The following is a 24590-nucleotide window of genomic DNA, read 5'->3' on the forward strand; positions in this document are numbered from 1 at the left end:
ACATTGTCACCTGTTAGCGGCTGCCCACCAACCTTTACTGTAATATTGGAAGCAGATCTCTGCCCCTTCTCTTGCTCTCTGGGTTGACAAGGTCAATGATATCATGAGGATGGAAGAAATCAGAGTGTTAAATAACGATAGAATAGATAAGTTTAGAGCCTGTTGGGCGTGTTGGGAGTATTTTAGCTCCTCTTCTGCATTAAACAACTAGACTTGGCCCCCCCACAGCCCATTTTACATCCAATGTTCCTATAAGGTATCAACTCCCTTACCCTTCTTCCCACCCTGTCCTTTATTCCCACTTGCCCCACCCTCTCTTTCCTAATTCACATTTCTACCCCACATGTTGCGAGAATAAAGCCACATACACACTTGCGATTATAGTCATTGGAAAGGCTCTTTCACTATCCTTTCCAATGACTAAGCACTCCACGATGCATGAGGGGGGCAGGGACGGAGCGGCACCCCGCTGCGCAATCTCCCCCTTCACTTACATTACGATCATTCGTCGTTCATCGTCCGTGGATCCGCCAGGACGGTCGTTCAGGCGATGAACGGCCATTGGAAGTGTGTATGTAGCTTTAGGCTCACACTAGGTTCCTACTTATTATGTATAATTGTTTTATTGTTGGTTTTGAGCTGTAAGCATTCAGACATAGTGACCTGGTCTGGACAATATTGTTATGTTTCATTCTAAATTATCCTTTTTTTTATTCTTGACCATTGTAGCATGAGCCTTTGTATGCTGTTTTATTTTTATATCTTTGCCACCTGCACTTTGTATTTTTACTGTACCTTGTATTATATTTTTAAAATGATATTAAACATATTTTTACCAAAAAACTATCAACTGTCAACTGGACAGGGGATTCCATGTAAGGGAATGGAAGAACAAAGACTGATATTGGAAGGTGAGATTTGGAATTATCCAGTCCATGAGACAGGAAAATGCTGTAACCTAGAAGGGGGAGGTTGGGCTGCATCCCTAAAATAGGAACTCAGTATGGCTTGGCAAACATGGACAAATATTTTACTTCCATTGGACTTTGAATGCCATAAAACAATCAGTTCTAACATGAAATGGCAATACAATGTATTTTCAATCAATTGCTACTAACGATTTTTTTGTACCTAAATCGGTTGAAGGTGATGGGACATATTGGTAAATCTTGATCAGAAAGGTGGAATGTTTGGAGGCATTTAAATAATTAATTTCTGAAAATTGGAATGGTTAGTCACATGAAAACTTGGCTTCAGATTTATCCATGTGTGCCCAGTCTAAGCATGTGCCTAAGCCTGGACCTTCCTCAATATGCAGAGGTCTTAGCTGACCCCTGAGAGATCCAGCCAGGATATTTAAACAAGGTAAAGATGCTTTTTAACAGAATAAATGTCAACTTTGTCATGCAAAAACACAAACAACATAGCAATAGCTTACAAATTACCTGTAGGCAAAAGAGACACACATTCCATTACCTTGCAAGTGCCTCTACCTTCCAAAAAAAAAAAGGAGGCCTAAATGGTTTTTCGATGTGTGATGTCATACGTGTATTTGAAATCATTTCATGCAAGCTATATTTTGGTTATGTAAAGAAATGAGAGCATGCAATGCATAGAACAGTTCCAGATATTTAAAAAAGAAAAACTTGTTTTTTTTTTTTTCTATGGACATCAACAAAATGAACTACTTTGTATCAGAAGCCTGGTGTTTATTATTTGACAGATCATGAGAAATACCAGCATCTACATAGGTCAAAAATATGGTCTATCTACCTACCTGGTTGACCTTCAGTAAATTGTCCACCCAAGCACAGGAACCATTGGGTCCTGTACTAAACTTTTCTCTCATATAAGGAACCAGTCATGAAAATATTAGCTCTGCAACTACATACCTGCATACAGTTCATATGTCACTTCCCTTTCCACTTAATTTTTCAATTCTGAATTCCAATTTTCTTGGTATTGGATAGAACAGGGAAGAATTGGAACCCATGTCAGGTTTTTACTGTGATCCTGAGCTCTGTCTGCGAGATTTACCTTTGCTTCTTGTTGGGCTGACAACATTTTAAAAACAACAGAAAGTAGGTGGACCTCGGTCATTAGTGATCTGCTACAGCCAGTCCACCAAGTACTTGGTTGAGGCTCTTCCCCTTGGTAAGAGGGAAATAACCCAAAAGCTTTAGACCTCTCCCACCACCATTACCAACATCAAGACACCCTCCATTGGTGTGGACTGAAAGTGCTCCTGGATCATTAGGTTCTGGGTGCATAACACAAGGAAGCTTTGTGGCCAAGATAAAAAATGCCCCTAAGTTAACCAGAGGAACTGTCCTAAGGAGGCATCATACAAAAAAAAAAGGTTCTGGAACCATGAACTAGTATTAAACAATGAGGTCCCAAAGCCATAGTGTTTAAAGGGCATATCTTGGATGCCACCTAGAGGGGGCACAGTACATTCGACCTTTCTGTCTTCTGGACCCAAGTCCAGATTTGGTAGACTAACTCACAAAACGCTCGACCCCTCAGTCCAGGGCACTATTCTGCACCTTCTTCCTAAAGCTTAACTATAGTTCCACAATGAAAATTTGCAATCACAAAGGATTTTTATTGCAGAAGGGACAAGCAATGTCCCCTCTGCAATAAACTACACTTCTACTTTCACTCTTTTTATAAAAAAAAAATGAGCTGCGGAATCAATGCTCAGGGTATGATATTGAGATATACCAGGACTGAATGAATCCCAGTGTATAGATCATTCAGAAGAAAAGAGGGTGAAGATGGCAGCACTTGAGACAGGAGACTGTAAGAATTGTGATCAGGCAGGTAAGGCTATTTTATTGCAGAATGGACATTGCCTATCTCTTCTGCAAAAAATAACTTTCCTAGTCACAGTTTTTTATGTTACGGTTTATTTCTGCTTTAAATATAGAGTGTTTTTTTTTCAGGGGGAATATCTTGGGACCCCCATCATATTAGGCAAAGTATTCCATAGCAGCCAGCTCACAACAGATGGCTGCACACACTTATAAGAACAAACACAAGTTAAACACTATAGGAAAATTTTAGAATCCTGAAATATTGACACAGAATTCTGTGTTAATGTCTCAGAACACTCCAAGATCAAATGTTAACCTCTACGATTTCTTTTTATATTTTGTTTACATTTTTATGTCTTTTGGGTAGTCATGTGACTTGCTAGATTTACTTTTTCTTTTGGTAGTAAGCAATCTAGGAATAATTATAAAATACTCCCAGCTTTTTTTCTAAACTCTTTTCTATATTAATGTTAATATATTTATAATTTTTGTTGTATCTTTCATCACAAGAACACAAATTTGGAAAAAAAATGACATGTAAGTATGTTTTTAAGCATATAATGGAAATTCCCCTCCCTGGAATGAGTCAAACTCATGTGATCAGTAACATTTTCCAACCAATCTACTTCCTTGTGAAGATCCAGCCCTGTGCTGTCTATGTCTGCCCATTTCCCACCCCCAGCCATCTATACCACAGCTTCTCTCTGCCCTCCCCCAGGACTCCCATAAGCTAACAGGAAGCAAGCTGTGCTCATTGCATAGCACAAGCTTTGTCTGCAGCTTTTTCAGGTATTTCTTTATTTGTTCTTTGGAATCCCTGACCATGCTGACTCCCTCTTTTATTATATGATGTTTGAGTTTCTGTGCGCTTTTATTTAGATTCCTGCTTTATTCTTTGTGTTATTGTTGGTTTATTGGTGTTTTAAGTCAGCAATGAGCAGCATTAGGGCAGTGACCTCTCTTTCAGCTGTTTGCTGCTTGTTCATGCCTGTCTGTTTTTGTTGTGAGCTTAAACCTTGGCTATGAGTTGTTAATGCTAGTGCAATTCAATTGCTGGAATACATGAACAATTTGTAGCTAAGCCCTTAAGGTGAACGTAGTGTGATTGTCGCTGGTGGTCCTGTTGCTGAAGCAAAATGCTGCTTAAACTCAATTGCAGAGCAACACATCACTAAAATAATAGTACCATTCCCTAGGCCAGCGGCAAACTTAGCCAACAGTGGGCCCTGTGCAGACTGACTGACTTGGGGACCCTATGGGGGTCCCCGTTGGCTGAGGAGGGTCTGGGGCCCTTGTGCAGCAGTACACTTTGCACTTTCCTATATCCGGCCTTGCTATAGACGATAACCATAATTATTTTATTTTGTGAGTCTTCACTAAAACTGGGATCCCTGCCAATAAATCCATGTGTGACACGGTTCTAGAGCCAGCCCATACTGTTCTGCTTTGTTTGTTTTTATTTGTTTTTTTTATGTACGTTGTTAAACAACATGTGAAAAAGAAATGTTGTCGGCCTCAGCACTTTTCTTTTATGCTGTGTTTGTTGTTTGTAAAGCTGTTTATTTCTTGGTATTCCACTCCTAAAATAGGTCCCCCCCCTTTCTACTTTCTAGGGTGGTTACATTGCCATGCAGGGTCCCATTGAGCCCTATTGTAGCCGCCCTTTGTTTACAGTTTCCTCCGATGAATTTCAGTCTGGCACAGAAGTCAGGAGAAGCAAGGACAAAGTGTATTAAAGCATGCTCTGTGTGCGGAATGTAGAGCAGCTGTAGCTTTGAGGGCCCCTGCCAGTGTATGTCAGCATAGGGTAAGGTGAATGGTGAGATAATGGAAACATCAGGGGTTAGTAAAATAAAGCTTTAGAAAAGTGTTTAAAACAACCTTAAAGTTATGTTTAAAAGTTTTTTAACTTTTGTTGAGTTATTTTTTGCTTTCTCTGACCTGTTGGGGATATTTTCATTACTTCCTGTCCTAAAGATAAACCAGGAAATTACAGACTTATATAATTTTTTTAGACTTAAATAGCTGTCACCAAAAGTGGTCTCCATTGGAAGATTTCCATTTTACTTTTTGCTTTGGTGACTCTACCCAGCTGGGACGTAGACAGCTATAGAAATATGATGAGGATCTAGGATTAGGACCCAGTGGTGTCAAGCACGAGGCTTGTGGCCACCATCCCTGAACCTGCTGAGGAACTTTCAGGAGGCTTCACAGAAGGTGTTCATGGCTTAATACTTTTTTAGTGGTCTCAAGTGCTTTTAATGCCCTCTACCTTTTATTATCCAATGAGGGTGGCCACAAGCAGTGACTAACAGGTGTAGGGTGGTGAGATTTCCAGTGACACAGTCAACACAGCTTGCCTGTGCTGGTGTGTAGGATAAAGTTTATCTGCTGTGGTAACTGTTAAAAGCCAGACGTTGGTCAGAAGAAGGTCAGGTAGTATTGTAGTGTTATAGTGTAGTGTAGGGTAAGGGCAGTGATTCATTTGAGCTAAAATGGGTTTTAAGCAGTGAATGTTGGCTTAGAGGGTGCTGAAGAGGGTCCTGCATAGTGACATTTTGCTAAATTTCACTGTGCATGACCCTATTTTCAAGCACTCACTGTGCATGCCACCCTATTCATGCCAAAAAAGTTATTCATGCCACCTCTCACCTTTACATCATCCAATAGACCATCAGGGAACTAAATATAAATATTGCAGTTACAATATTGCAAGTATGGGGTCATCTTTGGCATTTTGTTATACCAAAAAAGTGCAGTTATGCCTAAAGCATTTATTTCCTGAGATCCACCAACTTTGACACCGTGACAACAATACTGTAACCTATGGTTTCTTTTCAGTCGTCAAGATGGGCTCCCTTTTTCGAGGGGAGGAGATGTGTTTGGCTCAGCTGTTCCTGCAGTCAGGTTGTGAATATCAGTGTGTCAGTGAGCTGGGAGAACTTGGACTGGTGGAATTCAGAGACGTAAGTACATTTGCAATGGACTTATAAAGACAACAGGTGCTGTTGATCAAGAATGTGGCAACACATTGAAACCACAACCCTTCAGTCAGCTGATTATTTTGGCCCAAAATGGGAAGTATACAACATTGGGCAATTGCTCATCCATTTGTCAAGATTTCCTGTACATGGAAAAGTATTTTATTTAAAGGGAACCTGTTATGAAACTATCATTGACCATTTCTGAAAGATTGTCTTTCTTTCTCTCTCTCTGTGTGTGTGTGTGTGTGTGTGTGTGTGTGTGTGTGTGTATGTATGTATGTGTGTATATATATATATATAACACACACCCCATGGATTGATACTTTTTTCCTTCTGGAAAATTGACTTCTGGAACTTTTAACAGTTTCTAATCTCATGAAAGACTCAAAAGTGACCTATTTGGTGTGTTAAATTTATAATTTACAGACCCAACAGGCAATGGTGACCTCACTTATAGAAACAGTATATCAAAGCTTCTCCACCTCGGGTGCTAGCCCTCCATGGCTCATCTCAGCCGAAAAACTTGCACTCCAAGCTCCAGTGGACAATCATCTCTATTGGGTCACAACCCACTCATCACCACAAGATCCTATTGCTTTGCAGATGGTTATTGGATAGGTATCTTTGGATGGTTTGTGACAATAAGATGACAACTTATAATGCAGCCACTACTACTCCTTTTTACCCTACATTTTAAAGCATTTTGTTAGGTTTGTTTATTAAATGCAACAAATACCGATAGTTCCTGCCAGAAAACCAATACGTTGATATGCTGAGTTGATATCTGTTAATAAATAGCATTGTTCCTGATTGGATACTTTATGTAGGTCCTCATATTACATAGTTTTATTCAACATAATATAGATTTTATGAATAGTGTATTATAAGGTTGTATAGCCTACGGCCAACTTTAGATTGTGTGTTGGGCTATATGCAATCTGTAAACATTGATAATTCTTTTTCTCAGCTTAAAGATGGTAGGTTTCCATTTGGAATGAACTTTAGGGGGCCTCATTGTGTGAAAGTAATTAAAGAGGCCCCTGGCAATGCTGGCTTTTAATTAAAATGTACCCCTTTAGGTGGATTGTGTAGAAGTTTAGGAAAAGTCAGGTAATTGGCCTTATGTGTCAAGTGTAGTCAGGTATTATCCATGTTAAGGTACGAAACCTGAAAAGTACAGGAGTATGAACAGTGGAGGCTGCATTTGATTTTGCACTCTTCACGACACATGGGATGACAATACTTTATTCATTTTATTGTATCTTTATAAGAACAGTTTGCTACTCAAAGACAAAACATGTTAGGACCACAAAACATTTCTTCTTTTTCTCGGCATTTAGTAAACTGATACAATAAATATGTCTCATTGGTACAATTAACAGGACAAAAGGGACCAAAGAAGAGAAGTTGATTGTTTTAGTCTACCTATACTTGAAAGTCCTAAAGATTATTCTAAGATAATTTTAATTAAATAAAAAGACATTTTGCCCTGCCTGGCTCTTATTACAATTTTTTGTATTCTGCAGCTTAATCAAAATGTTAACGCCTTTCAGCGCCGATATGTCTCAGAAATTCGACGTTGTGACGACATGGAGACAACGTTTGGTGAGTGTGACAGCATTTCATGTAGGACGGGGACCTATAGAGAGAATGATTCCTATCAATCCGCAAAACCATACAAAGACCAAAAGCAATTTCTAAATAATAAAAAAGCATGCTAAGAGTAATTATTGGGGTTTTATATTTAGGTGACCACATGGGGAGGGGCGCTATTTAAGAACTATATGTGAGAACCTCTGCAAAACATTAAAGGGTACCTAAACTCAAAGGGTACCTAAACTCAACATTTTTACTTTACATATAAGGGTGGGCAACCCTTCGGTATACAGTAAAATTGTTGTTTTTTTTTTTGGTGCAACACCCTTTTTGTTTATAAAAAAAAAAAAATTGCAGCACCGCCCACACTGTGGCGATCAAAACTTAATGGGATCACATCGCCTCCTGGGATACCTATGTCATGCATCCCGGGAGGCTCTGGGTTCTCCTACTGCACATGCCCGAGATCTCGGGCCTCTTTTTCTTCTAGGAGAAAGAAATGCTGATCTCACATATGCGCAATGCGAGATCGATTGATGGAGCAAGAAGACCAGAAGGTAGGCAAGAAGATGGCCGTGCCCAGAGCTTCCATTGCCCCCAAACGAAAAGGAATCCCAAGACGTCACGGGACCGGATCGCAAGAAGGACCAGCACCATCGAGGGATCTCCGGAGTTAAGTGTGTTTGTTCTTGGATCCAACCCAAACAGGTTTGTGACCTAGCCCCCTTTTATAAACACTGCTGTAAAGTAATGAGACAAGACTCGCCCTTACTGAATGCTTTGGCGGCAAGGACAGCAATAACGTGGACCCAGGGTCAGAGGATTTGAGTCCACGGTATTGCTGTCCTTGCCCGCACCCACCTATTGAGGTGGGATTTATGTGCCACAGTAATCAGGTACTTCCACATTTGGAGAAAACTTTTTGAATGGAGTGAATTTGAATTATCAAACTAAAATGTCTGATGTACAAAATGTATTGTTTTAATCGTAGATATTTCTGTCTCTTCCCTGAAGACGCATCTTGATTCTGTGAAACGCATTGAAAATCAGCAGGGTATGCCCCTAGGAATGGGCAACCCAGACAGGATCATGTGAATATGTTTATTGCACATTTTAATGGGTTTTAAATGTTATGTTCTCAATGTTATTTATTAAAAGTAATGTTTTTTGATACACATGGGAAAATTAGATATGGTTGGCCTATAAAGTCCCATTTATTGAGCTAAACTCTCAAAGTCCTTTTACTAATTACCTAAACTTATCATTTTTGTGGTCTTTTTATTTTCTCAGGGTACCTAGAACAGGAATTGCGCAAGGCTGGGATGAAGATGAGGACCCCTCCAGGGTCACCGCTGGCTCCATCACCCAAAGATGCTCTGAGGATTCAAGAAGAATCGGAACAGTTGGCCAAAGAACTGAGAGAGGTGTCTGGGAACAGACAGACACTACGGGAGCGCTTACGGGAGCTGCGAGAGTATGCAAATATACTGAGAGAGAGTCAGAGATTCACCGGACCATTGGTGAGTTAGGACAACTCTAAGGAAGGACTTTACAAAATTGTTTATACACAGACTAAATGTTGTAAGAAATCTTGCATTGCAATTCTTGGGCAAATAGGAGATGAGCTTGTTTTCGGCACCAGAAGACTTTCAAGGTCTGTGTCGAATAGAATCATATAGCAAATATAGTGATGAATAAATGTAGTGATCACTAACCCAAAGTCCTAGTTAGTTATTAGGTTTCTTCACAAAAAACAGTAAGTCAATAAAGTAAACACACTTAGAAGTGTATATACATATTTTCAGCCTCTATTTCCGATGGTTGGGCTCATGTCATGGGCACCTCTGGTAGTGTCAATGCTTGTCTGCCTATTCTTGCTTTATGTATTTTATGTAAATTTTACAGATTGACATTTTAATTGTACATGTACAACTAGATTGTGGTATATATAAATTAAATAGAATAATTGTTTTGTATTATACAGCCAGAGTCTGAAGTGTTTAGGGAAAGAGCTGACACTGACCCACTGATTGACCCTTCAATAGCCTCCAGACATGACCTCAGAGTCAGGTAAGTTGCTGCAGACAATGATAAAGACTCTTTTCTTTAAATTAGTGTTACTTTTTTATCGCTGAGTGTTTACCATTAGATTTCAGCGCTAGCTAAACCTAAACACTTTATTTTTTTTTTTTTATTAAATTGCTTTTTTTCAGTGTTGTACTAAAGCTGATCATACATGAAATTATTTTTATTTATTAGACGTATGATTTACAGCTGGTGATCAATTTATATCATTGCTCATACGGTCATGCACCGTGGAAAGGATTGCAATGCAAATCGGTCACTATAGTTTTTTCCTAATCCTAGTAAAGATGAACTCGTGTACACCTATTCTAGAATCTGGAAACAGAAAATAAGTGAGAGATTTTATTAGCAAATCAAAATTTTCCGCTTAGATTTTACATCTGCAATACACCCTGGGCTAAGCTTAATGCGACAATGATTTTAATAAAAATGTTATCTGTCTGGCAACTAGCTCTGAACTGATAAATGTTTTTATAATGCAAACACAGTGAGTGATATAATATTTGAAATTTTTTTTTCTTGTTATTTTCCTTCGTTTTTGCTTGCTGATATTGCCAGAAACATACTTGAAGTGAGAACACTGATCCAACAGGTCTAATTTATTAAAGCTCTCTAAGACTAGAGAATATAGACTATCATAGGAGACACTGAGTGATCCAGCAAATCTGGAATGGATTTTGTAAAAATCATTTGCTCTTGGTTGGCAAATGTTTTCAATCTAGGACCAGATCCTTTCCAGTTTTGCTGGATCACCCAGGGTCTCCAATGATAGTCTATCTTCTCCAATCTTGCTAAACTTTTATAAATTAGACCCAATGTATCCAGCCAGGTGTTCTGGTATCCAAGATATCCATAAAAAAGTCATCCTAATAGAGTTCTCAGCTTACAAATTCTCCCCAGCTACTTATTGCTTCTATTATTATTTATTTATTGTTGCAAAGGCTCTCTTCTTTCTGTTCCTGTTGTTACCGTGTGCATACATAACATTTATTTAACAACGGGGAGCAAATAGGATGAAATTATTGTTCAGATGTATATATACTTTAACATCTAACATCAATGAAATCACACACGGAAAAAAAAGCAATTCTGTTGCAATAATTTTTTTCTTAGTCTTAAGTTACTTTTTTCATGTAACCACCAAATGTACTATTCCTTGACAGAAACTTGCTAAACTCAGGATATTAGTCCTTAATGAAACATTTTGCTTGCTCCAGCATTCTTGGAAAACTGACTGTTGTACTTTTGCTTCCTGTGTCGCTTAGAAAAGGAGAAGTGTCTAACGAACATTTTTTTTTTTTTTTTTTCTAGTCATAGTTTATAGTTGATCAGTGGGCAAATAAAAAACATACCCTGTATCTAAGCTGTAAAAGTAATAAATCTTTTAAAATAAATTCTGCTAGGAAAACCAACACACGTCTATGTAGTGGTTTCAGAAAGTATTTAGAACATTAGAATAGAATATTGGTTAATATATATATATATATATATATATATATTTTTTTTTTTTTGTATGAATCTACAATCTGCATCTACATTCATAATGACCAAGTGAAAACAAACTTTTAGACACGTTTGTAAATGTATTAAAAAGAAGAAACTGAAATCTTACATTTACATAAGGGTTCAGACCTTTTGCAACAACATGTGAAATTTAGCTTAGGCACCTCCCTTTTCTCTTGATTGCTGCTGAAATGTTTCTGCACCTTGATTGGAGTCAACCTGTGGTAAATAAAAAGTTGACTGGACATGACTCGGAAGGGTGCACCCCTCTCTATAGAAGACCTCATAGCTGACAATGTATATCAAAGCAAAAATCAAGCCATGAGGTCAAAAACGGCCTGCAGAACTCGGAGAAAGGAATATTGCACAAATCTGGTGAAGGCAGCAAATAGTCTGCTGCACTGAAGGTTCCCAAGATCACAGTGGCCTCTAATAAAATGGAAGAGGTTTGGCACAACCAGGACTCCTTTAGGAGCTGGTCGCCTGGCCAAACTGAGCAATCGAGGGAGAAGGGTCTTACTGGGAGAAGTGATCAATGGACCACTTGAAGGAGGACAATGTGAGGTCTTGTCCTCCTTCAAGCTTGACCTTTATCCTTCAGATATCTGCAAAAATAAAATATACCTAGTGATTATCCTATGGCAAGGGTATGTTTGTCTTAATATTTTTTTTGCTAGAGTGTGTCACTTTTTCTTGTTTTAGAATAATAAGTCATATGTGGTTTGACAGGGGTGTTATATAAATACAGAGCAGACCAGAAAACACCACAGCACCCTGTCCCAGTACTCCTCCCAAAAACTGGGAAACTTGGGAAAAGTCATACAAATTTTAAAATGCCTTAAAAGGTGGATATGAATGGAAACAAAACAGTGGGGCTCTTTGAAGAATATTGACTATTGATGAGAAACTGAACTCTGGAAGTTGTGCATTGGGTGATGCATTTCAAATGCTTTGTCAGACAGCAGAGCCTTGGCTCTAGCACTGCAGATATACAGTTATGAGGCTGTGGGCAGAGAAGTGCCAATGTTCCCCCATGGATGTTGTTTTGATTCTCTTTCAGTTTCATGGCTGGTGTCATCCACCCTTGGCGCATGAACTCGTTTGAACGCCTACTGTGGAGAGCTTGCAGAGGATACCTTATTGTCAACTTTGTGGAGATGTCTGAGCCCATGGAGGACCTGGTGACTGTAAGAAAGTTCTGTCAGACCATATTTCCACCTTTATTGCTTGGGTTTACTGAAAAAATATGCTGAATATATGGTTCTTGGATATGGTCGCTGTGTTAGTTTTATTTTTCAGGCTTTTGTTCCTTTTTTTTTTTTTTTTTTTTACCAGCTAATCCTCCTCCTAACACTTTTCCTGCCCTAGGTTGTCAACGCTTACTCAGTGTACTGTCTCTATGGAGAAGCAGCGTTGTCACCATAGGGCAGGAATGCAGAAGAGCACCCCATCTCCTCTTCTTTATACTATAGGAGACTATCCTTCTGAAACATCTGAATACAACATTTTGGCTAGGTAACAGGTATTGTTTTGAATGTAAAGGTGTATTAAAAAGACTAGAGTAAAAGATAACCAATAAGTGGAATTCATTGTTGAGGAATGCCAACACTTTTAACACTTTTAAAGAAACCCAATACCCTGCCAGTAATCCTACATACAGCATAGTTGAACCTTCTTGTTGGTCTTCAATCCCCTCCCAGTAGATAAAGAGCAACTCCACTGATGATCACCAACAAGTTTGTGGTTTGCAATAAATATTTCTAAAATGTTATCTGTGACGTACCACAAAACAAGGAATATAAAAAGAAATCGTACAGGGTAATGTACTCAAACAGATCACAATAGTGTGAGTCCTACCTCAAAGATATGTCCACCTATGAATATTTGTTTCAACTAAATGTTTTTTTTCTCTTTATAGGGAGAAAGTGTTACACAAATTATATTTCTGATCTCTTACTGGGGTGAGAGAATTGGAGAGAAGATCAAAAAGATTGCAAATTGGTAAGTGTTAAAGAGCACTGGTTTAATAACAAAGAAGGATTTTTAGATTAATAAATATGGTCTGATTCTACTGCTTCAAATAAGTAACCCTAAAAGCACACGCAAGACTGAATACCCAAATTTCATGGGGAGGCTGAAGTTATTCTCATCATCCATCATCTTATATAGATTCTATAGTAATGTCAGCAGTTGTTCTACAAAGGAGCTCACAATCAAATTCACAATACTAATGTATTCCTCCTTATCTTTGGGAGGAAGCCAGTTAACCTTTTAAATTGCAATAGGGATGTAGTCGAGTTCTAAGGGCAGCCTTTCTAAACCCTTTTAACATGAGGATACCCTTGTTATAACTTTTATGCCATAGGCAACCCCTGCTAAAAATTTCTGTATCCACAGTTCAAAATATTTTAGCATGGTGATCAGTAGGAAGAAGGACTTTTACATTGCTGGCCAGTGGGAAGAATGTCACCCTTAGCTAAAAGATCATTGGGGTTACTTAAACTAACCTGAGAGGCACAAAAGGAATCCCTACCAACCCCTGGAGGAACCCTGAGAAACATGGACCTAGACAAATCGTACATAAAAAATTAGAAGAATATACAAACTGAATCGAGCCAAGAATCGAACTTGGGATCCCGGGCAAAAGTGCCAGCTACCGGGGGGCTACAATGAGACTCAACTAGCTCTCAAGGGAAGAGTAGCTACAACTACCAACTAAAAAGCCATAAAACAAACCCCCAAAAAAGTATTGTTTCTCTTTCCCAATCTTGGTTGTGTTACATTGCAAACACAAAGTGCATTACTGTTGGTCAGATTTAAGGTGCATGATCTTCATCATCACAATTATGTCATTGTACTGCTTGCAGTTTCCACTGTCATATTTATCCATATGCTGAAGATGAGACAGCCAGACTAGACAAGCTGAAAGATCTCCTGGTCCAGATTCAAGATATGCAAAAGGTGACCTGTTCTGTCTTTTTACTAAATAACTTTAATAAGAGTTTTCTGAGCAAAATTCATCTTTTACCTCCTTCTCCCAAGTCTTTGACTGACCGCACACAAACTCCCTTTCTACTTCACCATGGTACTATATAAAAATCATTCTATATACAAATACTTCCAATACTATGTACTATACTTATCCAGACTATTCTTCTGATGAATCATACACAATGAAACGGAAAGAGAACTCTGTTTGTACAAGTTTATATTTGAAGCTAGGTATAGTGGTCGATATTGTATTTGCTTTTAGAAACCATTGTTAATAAATTTTGTATTGATCTATAGAAATAATACTGGTGTTCTATGAAGGTACCTAAAAAGTCCCTTTACCTACACTTTTCAGATGTTAAAGAACTCGAATTTGTGAAGATAATGGGGATGTGGTACCAAAAACCACAATTCCATCTATAAAAAGAATATATAATACTATACTACTACTACTATACTACTTTTCTCTCTTTCTCTCCCTCTCGTTTTTTTTTTTTTTTTTTTTTTTTTTTTTTTTTTTTTTTTTTTTTTGGAGTACATTTTACCAATACTAATTAGCACACAATGGCAGAAGTGGTCCCCATTTTACATGGTCTGCTGCTGGAAAAATCTACTGTCTCTGGATTTGTAGGTCTGTCTGTGCTATTTTCAACTTATCAGCTTTGGGTACTCCATCTGTAAGGCTTCTTGTATGTAATATTTCTTGGTGTGGGACCAGATTGTAGTATTTATGTAATGGGTGATTAGGAGCTATTTTTCTGAGTTTTATTATTTTTTCATTGACATATCCTAGTTAGGACTTTTTTGGAGATTTTATTAGGCTGAGTTGAACAGCGTTTACAGTGTGGCTAGTTTGGTAAATGTTGCCAATATGATGGCAACCTCTTCTGTACTGGTAAAAGGGGAAATTCTCTCTGCTGTGTAAAGATGCACTGTTACCTTGCCTATTGAGGGCCAAGTGTTACAGTCTTTGCAAAATCCTCAAAGTCCTAGCAATTGTGTAAGGATTGAGTAAGGATTTCCATTAGGCTTCCAAAATACACTAAAACCAGAGATGAGCCTAAAAAAACGTAAAAACTTACCCAACTCTTTATTTTGATTTTCACGTTCTCTTATATGTGTAAATGTTTTGTTCACTACAGGTGCTGCTACAAACAGAGGGTTTCCTAAATCAGGTTTTAAGTCAAGTTGCAGAAAAGTTAGACTCTTGGAGAGTCAGCGTGAGGAAGATGAAGCACATCTACCAAATCCTGAACATGTGCAGCGTGCGAGAGCGATGCCTCATCGGAGAAGTCTGGTGTCCTGTGTCCGATCTTCCTCTACTGCAGGCTGCATTGGCCAGAGCTTCGGTGAGACTCCTTAAAAAAAAAAAAAAAAAACATCTGATCAGTTAAATGTGTGAAGGCATGACAGAAATCTGCATCTGTGTCCACATCTATCTGGGGTCTTTCCATTGGCTCTTTTTGTTTCTTTAAATGTATACATTCTATTAAACCAGTGTTTCTCCATCACAGCTCACATTATATTAGTGTGGTGGTCAGTGGGAAAAAATATATTGGCCATTAATGTAAAACCACTTGTGGAGATTTTTATGAAGGTGCCGCTATGTTTGCTTGTTAGCTAATGCAAACATTTCAATATTAATGAGTTACAAAGTTGAACTTCAGTCTAAACTTTTCCACAGTATAGGTACATGATCATTTATCTCTTGTTGTAACGTATAGCTCTTTCTCTTCTTCTCTGTCCTCTAGTTTCCATATAACTCTTTAGTGCTGCAACATATGTTGTTGGGGGGGGGGGGGATATTATTAGCAGTCTTCAATTCAAAAAGTTCATTACTAACTTCAAACACTTATATGCTCACTGTACAAGCTTTAGCAATGCCCATATACCTATTTCACCATCTGCTACAAATCTGAATGTAAGGGTCATGTGTGATGAAATGTATGTATTTAAATGAGACACAGTGGGTTAGGTCTACTCACATATCAGTAATAATCCTGGAATTCCACAATAAAAAACTGTGTATATATGTATGTGTGTATGTATGTATATGTATGTATGTAATTGTAATTAATTATTTATTAATTATTTTTTATTAGTATTATTTTTTCCCATGAAAATAACATTCTGAAAACAGATATTTATCCTCATGTACATCCTTGTAAACTTTGTGAGACTTTTTCATGCTCTACTCTGTACTGTAAACATCACATTTGGAACTATACCGATTTCCTTATTAGCACCATTTACAAACATAAGCATCATTGTCTAATATATGTATATAAAAGAATAGTAATTGTTCACATTCTCCTAAGCTTTGGGAACAGCACTGACCACACTAGGGAAACATGATACAATTGACACCAATCATGAAGAGCATTCTGAGCTGCAAACTCTTGCTGAGTTCATGTTTATAAATTATATATATTTATCATTCTAACAATGCTTTTCTTTCAGGAGCATAGCGGAGGGGGTGGAGAATCCTTCTGTCACCGTATCCCTTGTGCTGTCAGCCCTCCTACTTTAATCCGAACCAACAAGTTCACTTCAGGATTTCAAGGGATTGTGGATTCTTATGGTGTGGCAAGTTACCAAGAAGTGAACCCAGGTATGTATTTTTTTTTAATAATGGATTTTTTCCCATTTACCTGCTATTTTGGAAAATGTAATCCTTGTTTATTTATATTAGGTTATGTCTGCTACATTTTAGAAGATTTAGAAGTCCTATAATTAGAGATTAAAGTTAGTGTGTCTTGATTTAAAAGTTATTAAACTAAACCTATATGGTGCTCAAAAGTCTCAGCTGGAGCCTGAACATTCCTTTGGATAACTTTGAGCTCAACATAAATCTGCCTGCCTTCAGGTTTCTATTCAAATCATGACTTTACAAAAAGTCAGGCGAAAGGACTTCCTTGATGCATTCTGCAACATAATGTACATGAATTTCCTTAGGTCTGTATGTTCCTCCATAGCAATGCGGACTCTTGATAATTAAGCGTGACTTTTTTTAAAACATTCCAGATGTATACAAATTGATGGGTCTTTACCAGGACCCTATAGTTATAGAAGAGTGTTTCTAACTTAGTTTTACTTCTGTTCTATATTTTCTTCTCCCAGTCGCCCTTCCTATCTTTGTATTTGAATGTGGGTTTTAGGTCCAACATTTATTCATATCCTAATCTGTCAAAGACCTGAACATATGGTATCAAAGAGTTGCAGGTCATAAGCAGACTTTTGGAGTTCAGCAAATTAAAATATTTTTAGAACAAGGGCAATTCCTTTGACAGCTGTCCTACTATCCTTTTCCTGTTTTAATGATCACTGTAAGCATTTAGATTTTTCTCGCACTTTCATTTCCAGTGACAATGGTCCTCCGTGAGGAACATACATCAGTAAAACACTTTACCATTGTAAATGGGCCTTAAAGTATTTTTCATGCACTTTATGGCCAATTCAAACCTATGAGTCATTTTAGTGCATGGATGCATGGTAATATGCACTGCATTTGGACATCCAATTTTTTGGTGCTATTTTCATGCATCATGCTGCACCACAATGTACTATATTGCCTTGCCCTGTGGTGCAGAGCAGTACATAGATAAAGCCTTTGGGGAGATATTCAAAATAAATGGCAGTGCGAAAAAAGACTACATTAGAATGCTTCATTCAGTACTGTCCTGATCTATTTTTCAAACAAATTCTAATATACCATTGGACACTCTCAGTGTAACTTTGTATTCACTAAACAGTTCCCTTCTTTGTGTTCAATTGCAGCTCTATATACAATCATAACATTCCCATTCCTCTTTGCCGTCATGTTTGGTGATATTGGTCATGGGCTCCTCATGTTTCTGTTTGCACTTTGGCTAGTTCTTGGAGAGGACAACCCAAAGCTGAAAAATTCTGAGAATGAGGTGAGAGCCTGGAGAATAGATGGTGACAAACCTGGTTGTTCTCCACATTTAATTATGTTTTTTGTGTCTGTTTAGATATTCTCTATGTGTTTTGGAGGCCGGTATCTAGTTCTTCTCATGGGCTTGTTATCTATTTACACTGGTTTTGTGTATAATGAATGTTTCAGCCGAGCAACTGCCATATTTCCCTCGGGATGGAGTGTTGCAGCAATGGCTAGAGAAAAGAACTGGACGTAAGTGAGCGAATGTCATATTAGTCTCCCAGTATTTTACTATAAATGATATGTTTGTGTATACCTAGCTCTAACAATTTCTCTATTTAGGAGCAGTATCTTGGCGCATGATTTTGTTCCTCCGCCATTGGACCCCAACATAACCAATGTCTTCACCAATGTCTATCCATTCGGCATTGATCCAGTAAGGTCCTAAAATATTGCATCTATGCTGCTTGTCTTTTTTTTTTTTTTTTCTCCTGCTCCAAAAGTTTTGTATTTCAATTTATCCAGTCCTATCATTTACAAATCTCTGACAAACAGAGCGGCCCTGTCTAGCGGGGAAGGGGGGACCAGATTTTTCTTTGGTGCTGTTGACCTTTCACTGCAGTCGATATATGTTATGCGTGTTTCGAGTGTCTGTATTGATCTGAGTGGATATTGAGGGTGCAGCACTTTGTTTTTCCTCATGGAATTTTTTTTTTCTTTTTGACATATGCATTGATAACTTTTATCCCATTTTTCTTCTTTTTAAATAATTGTTTTATAGGCAGACAATTTCATTTGTGCTTCTATAGAATCTTCTTTTTCTTTCATTCCAGATCTGGAGCTTTGCCTCCAATCGCCTTACATTCCTGAACTCCTTTAAGATGAAAATGTCTGTTACTCTGGGTGTTATTCACATGTCCTTTGGAGTATTTCTCAGCGTCTTCAACTTTATGTACGTACTATTACAACTTGGGTACTAATTTAAAACTTGCATCCCTTTCAACTTGGATACTAATTTATAACTTGCATCCCTTAAGTCTTAACTCCAGGAAGATTGCTAAGATACATAGAACCAGTGCTGTTTTGAATGCCAAAGGATTTCTATTTTTGTCTATTCAGTCTGAATATGTACACAGTACAGCCGTGTCTAGCAGAGACATGAGTAGTAGTATGTACAGCTCCGTGTATGTATACCAAAAGTTTGGGAACAAACTGATATACCTATCATGTCCTTATGTTAATAAAGAACCTGCCTGCATTTTTTGTTTACAAAGTTTAGTTCTGCTTTAAGATTCTGTGTGCCAGATTAGTAGAAAATTTTTATAATGATGTTTTTCTCTTGCAGTCACTTCAAGCAGAAATATCGCATCTTGCTTGTGACTATCCCAGAGCTACTTTTTCTTCTATGCCTCTTTGGATATTTGGTGTTTATGATTTTTTACAAGTGGTTTGCTTGGAATGTAAATGATGCTCAAACAGCTCCAAGCCTGCTCATTCATTTCATTGACATGTTCCTTTTCGCCAAAAGTGAAAGCAACAAAGACCTCTACCCCAGACAGGTGAGCTTTATCAAACAATACACAAGTTTTCTATCCATAGCCAAGATGGGCCTTCCTGAGCGGTTTGCTGCCTATACATCTAGCTAGGAATAGATGACCAATGTGGACTAGGTATCAGGGATATGGTTCCAAGTATATAAAGTGATCAAACGGAACAAATTCAGTACCGTTACAGGAGAAGGCTTAGCACTTTTCACCTGCAAACCAGCTCTAAAAATCCTCCATAGGCAAACCCCAAGGCTTCTGTTGGCAATCCACTAGAAATAATTTTTTTTCCCACTTTATTTCTTCAGTACCACTTCATTGTACCAATGGCATGGATACCAATGCACAATCATAAGCCAAACAGGACACGCACCCCATTTAGGGGCTTAGTCATAGGGATACCCAAATGATTAACAGAATTATTGTTTTTAAGGTTTTATTAGAATTTTTAAGATTGGTTTCCTAAATGCATATAATTACATAGTAGGTTAAGTTGAAAGTCCATCATGTTCAACCACTAGGGAAATAATCCCATCCCAGATAAAAAAAACCTTATGGACATAGTTGGTCCAGAGGAAGGCAAAAATAAACCCTGGTACAATTTGCTTCAACGGGGAAAAAATTCCTTCCTGATTCCATGAGGCAATCGGATGTTCCCTGGATCAATGATCTCTGATCAGGTTACCAGAACTTTCTGTAAAGGTAACACTAAAAGAATACAATTTACAGGACATGTACACATAATGTTTTAGTTATTTCAATCTGATAAATAAAAAGCATAACTTTAATCTAATCCAGGTTAGTTTTTACAAGAGTTCTCCCATCTGTATAATCCAAGGGTTTAAAACTTCTTCAATGTGCAAAAAATAGGTTAAATGTGTTAAATTATTTATTTATAAAGATATTTTACATAGAACAAGGTGTTTTTTTTATCACTCAACAGACAGGAAAGTGCAAATTTCCAAGTGATATATACTAATTGTCTTCTCCTGTAGGAAATTGTACAGAAGATTCTTGTGGTTGTGGCTGTGGTTTGTGTACCAATTTTGCTTCTTGGGGATCCCATTTATCAGTACATCCAGCATCGTAAGAAAAAAAGAGCAAGGCGACACAGTGGGCAGGTAGGACATTAAGCTTTGCATAGAAATCTCTCCCCTGAATAAAAACTACACCCCGGGTTCTCTTTGAAGAAGTGCCAAATTTTGATCCCCCAATTTAAACCAGCTCACTTGCTTTCCCCTAATTCTTTATATATGTTTGCACTTAAGGTCATATATGGTTCTCTGGCTATACATTATTTAGCCCCTTTTTATGCATTTGCCTGGTAAATTTGGCCTAAACATATATAACCCCTGGTCTTAAAAGGGCTTATTTACTTTATCTTTCAGGGCCTAATAAATAATGGTGAAAGGAGTGGTTTACTGGCAGATGATGACAATCACTCCACTAACTCTTCAGAACCTAAAGAAAGAGGCAAACATGATGGTGAAGAGGTAAATATTGCTTGATGACATTGGAAATTGAGGCGTACATTTAGGAGAGGAGCAAAAATGAAGAAAAACTTAGCCAGAGGCAGGTGGAAAAAAGATACAGTGGGGATTGAGACTTGAAACACCTTTTCTAACAATACCAAATTTGTTTCTTATTTGTGTATTACAGTTTGAAGCTTCTGAAGTCTTCATGCACCAAATGATTCATACCATAGAGTACTGTCTGGGCTGCATCTCTAACACAGCATCCTACCTCCGACTCTGGGCACTGAGTTTGGCTCACGCACGTAAGTACATCAATATTTTTTTTTCTAAACACGCATAACATGTTGACCCCCTGGCAGAGTGAGAAATCAAAAAGAAGCTCGGTCAGCAATACTCCTCTTCAAACAGGAGTTGGCCGTGCATTTCCTCTACTCCACCAAAGACGGAGCATATAATAAAGAGAAGGTGTTGTTAAGGTGGCATTACAGATACCAATTTGGAAGTGTACCCGAACTCCAAAAATATAGAATTGTTATATTTTAAAGAACATTAAGTGCTTACTACCCCATAGCTTAATCTAATTTTAACCCAAATTATTTATATTAAAATATGAGTTGCATAACATCATTTTGCTGATGCTTGCTGATTTTGTAGTTTTTTTTTTTTAATAGTACCAGGGACAATTGTATTTTATTTGATATGTAAGCGCATTTCTGCTTTACATCCTTCCTTTCCAATAATACGCTTAGTGATATATCACTAATATATCACAGATGATCAGTGTTTTGCTAACACACTAGACCCACCTAGACTCCTCTGATTCTTCTATTGTCTCATCCCTACAGAACTGTCTGAAGTCTTGTGGAACATGGTCATGCATGTTGGTTTCAGCAGCTACGCTCGTGTTTGGAGTATTGTTTTGGTGCCTGTTTTTGCTTTTTTCGCTGTGCTGACAGTGGCTATTCTGCTCGTCATGGAGGGTTTATCAGCCTTTTTACATGCCCTCCGTCTGCACTGGTAAATATAAATTCTGTATCTTCTTGTAGCTTGTTGTCTTTGCCACAAAAGTCTACATGCACTCCAGTGAGGCCTTCATATTTAGGGAGCATTTCCAAATGGTGACAACTGGGGACCATGCCTTTCTAATGTGTTTAAACAGCGATTTTTAGTCTCCTTAGGAAGCCCATGTGACTGGATGACAATCTGGGTCAAACCTTAGGCCTATTAGACCTAATGAGGAGGACCTATTAAAAAGGCAGAGCTTTCTTGGAACTTTATGTAATGCAACAGGTGTTCATCAGGGGGCACATAAAAAATGAATAATGTGGGGGACCTGTATAGGGTCCCCAGTCATTTTTCCAACCCTCACCTGGAATAGTCTTACCCTGGTGATAATGGAAGAACAAAAGTAAGTTAACAGGGATGGAGTACTGTCACATGACACCAGGAAGTGCCTCAACAAGGATCTTCACGATAGGCTCACCAGGCTTTTTTTTACTAAAAGTAGAAAAAAATAAAAATAATAAAATGACTTTTAAAATGACACATGCATGTAAAAATTTACATCTACATTTTTGACTGATCACATTTTTGACTGATTGACATCACCGATCAGTTTCTCCTCTTAAAGTCTCTGGCAGTGATATCTTGGCTCTAGCTATTTACATCAGCCATTGTGCCAGAATTTGGCGCACTCTTGAGGATTTTCAAATTAGGAAGCACTGGGTGGCACTAACACAGGGAGGAGATCGTATTGCTGAATGCTTGGCTAGTGTAGGTCTTTTCAAATTAGCAAATATTATGAAAACATTTTTATCCACAATGCACCTAAAACAATTCATGCCACAACTTTCTTAATACAACGCCTAAGGCATTCACATTTTTGCGCTGCTGGTGCATTACAATGCATGTGTGTTGGAGCCTTATATTGGTTTTGGCCTTGTTGGGGCTAGTTATGATTTCACAATTTATACTGTGCCTTGTTTTTCTCCTTTACAGGGTGGAGTTTCAGAACAAATTTTACACAGGCAGCGGTTACAAGTTTGCTCCATTTTCGTTTGAGACATTCTACTGATTTTAAATGGTGCGTTTGCAGCCAAAGCTGCCTATATAGAGACGCAATGGAATGACTGCAAGTTAACAAAATAATATGTACTTAATGATGCCAAATAAATTAATTTTTATGCATTGGAAATGTTCTATTTTTGTTTTGTGTTTTTTTGTTTTGCAAAGGGGGGAAGTTGAGGTTTGCTGAGATTTTCTGTTGCCAGGAGTCTTACTGGTGGTTCTGTACAGCTCACAGCAGCAGATGTCCTTCGAGCATTATGATGTATAGCCAATGGAAAATCATTAAATGCCCCACACCACCCCATGACTCCTCTGTGCCTCTGACAATGTCCAGTATGCAGCCATACATGTGAATGGGTAAACACATTTCTTCATGTCGCTACTAAACACAATAGTGATATCATTACACAGCACAGTAGTCTCACAAGATGTCATCTCATCTTCAGAGTAGGTCAACTGACACAAACTTAGGATTTTTACCAGGCTACAGCCAAGTATTTGTTTCTACTGCATTGGAATGCTATCTGTGACAAAAAACCATTGTGCCTCTCTCTGCTCTCTGTATTTTTGCCATTCACATCTACAAAAATTAATTTGTCACTGAACTCTGCAATTTTCTGTTACTGCATGCCTGGATAGCTTAAGCAAATTTACAAAACACTATGGTCCTATTGATGTCTTGATAAATTTCCCTCACTATGCTGTTCCTGGTCAAAAAAAAAAACAAAAAACAAAATATGTACATGTATGTAAATTCTGCACTACGCAAACACAGGTATGGCCACTGTGCATTTCTATGGAAGCAAACAAAAGATTGTTCCAGCAACAATCCTACCTCCATTGGACATCAGTGTGAGGTTTAGGTGTCCTACATGTTAAAATCTGAGCTTTATATATATTCCTATAGACCCACATCACTAAATAAGGCAAATTCCAGCATCCTACACTGTGTGTTTCGAAAAAGAGATTGCGAAGAGGCAGGTTAGTATATTTTATTGCGGAAGGGATTTTGTCCTTAAAAATCCTGCCAGCTAACACGTGAATGCAGAACTATATCTCCTATTTATTGGCCTACCAAGGTTATTTAACCCTCCATATAGGCTGTCCTAAACAGGCACCCACTGCACATCATTCTGCAGCCTGTGGGTAAAGTGTAATAACATAAATGAGGATCATACACAATATAGTGAATGTGAACACTGTTTTATGTAGCACTGGAGACCAACTCTAATTACAACTGCTTGGAATGCGTTTAGAATTAAGAATCGATCAACAAAGTCTGGTACCACATGGTGCATGTGATGCAATGTCCAGCACCTCCAAGTCCAATCTAGGGACCATCATACCCGCTCTCTGTAGCCATAAGAGGCAGGGTCATTATATTTTTCCGGGGATTTTAGAATAAGCGGTCCATCAATGGCCCTGGGTGGGACAGAGCCATTTGGATCTAGCCATTTAAAGTGGCGCTGCCTTCCCTGAACTACAAGAGAGCAGTTTTATCAGTAGTCCTCAACCTTTTGCAGCTCGTGGACCACTAAATCTACAGACTCTAAACCATGCATGCGTGGTCCGTAGTTCTGTGTCACCCAAAGGGGAAGAAACTTCCACCTGAGTGACATCATAATGCCAGA

General features: G+C 38.2%; 1 protein-coding gene across 3 annotated transcripts; it reads left to right on the top strand.

Annotated features, from left to right (window-relative positions):
• The first annotated feature begins 3464 nt into the window (after positions 1-3464).
• Positions 3465-23086, top strand: TCIRG1 (T cell immune regulator 1, ATPase H+ transporting V0 subunit a3). Of its 3 annotated transcripts, XM_072423098.1 has the most exons (20): positions 3465-3605; positions 5658-5782; positions 7327-7405; positions 8687-8916; positions 9381-9466; positions 12045-12171; positions 12903-12985; positions 13852-13945; positions 15118-15324; positions 16436-16586; positions 17753-17892; positions 17968-18125; positions 18216-18309; positions 18707-18825; positions 19219-19432; positions 20413-20538; positions 20806-20910; positions 21077-21194; positions 21738-21909; positions 22891-23086. In XM_072423098.1, exons 2-20 carry the CDS (start codon positions 5666-5668, stop codon positions 22964-22966), a joined length of 2496 nt encoding a protein of 831 aa, XP_072279199.1. In that variant the 5' UTR covers positions 3465-3605; positions 5658-5665; the 3' UTR covers positions 22967-23086. The 3 variants fall into 3 exon arrangements, with proteins under 3 accessions (XP_072279199.1, XP_072279200.1, XP_072279201.1); XM_072423099.1 differs by lacking the exon at positions 3465-3605 and having other exon boundaries at positions 5713-5782; positions 7327-8104; XM_072423100.1 differs by lacking the exons at positions 3465-3605; positions 5658-5782 and having other exon boundaries at positions 6113-8104.
• Positions 23087-24590: the final 1504 nt, after the last annotated feature.

The sequence above is a fragment of the Pyxicephalus adspersus genome, chromosome 10 (genome assembly GCF_032062135.1).
Source record: "Pyxicephalus adspersus chromosome 10, UCB_Pads_2.0, whole genome shotgun sequence".
NCBI lineage: Eukaryota > Metazoa > Chordata > Amphibia > Anura > Pyxicephalidae > Pyxicephalus > Pyxicephalus adspersus.

Excerpts from the sequence above, each read along its gene's own strand:
- TCIRG1 (XM_072423098.1), top strand. The coding sequence starts at position 5,666 with ATGGGCTCCCTTTTTCGAGGGGAGGAGATGTGTTTGGCTCAGCTGTTC. Across the intron at positions 15,325-16,435 it reads CTGCATTGGCCAGAGCTTCG|GAGCATAGCGGAGGGGGTGG; the intron begins GTGAGACTCCTT and ends CTTTTCTTTCAG. Across the intron at positions 21,910-22,890 it reads CATGCCCTCCGTCTGCACTG|GGTGGAGTTTCAGAACAAAT; the intron begins GTAAATATAAAT and ends TCTCCTTTACAG.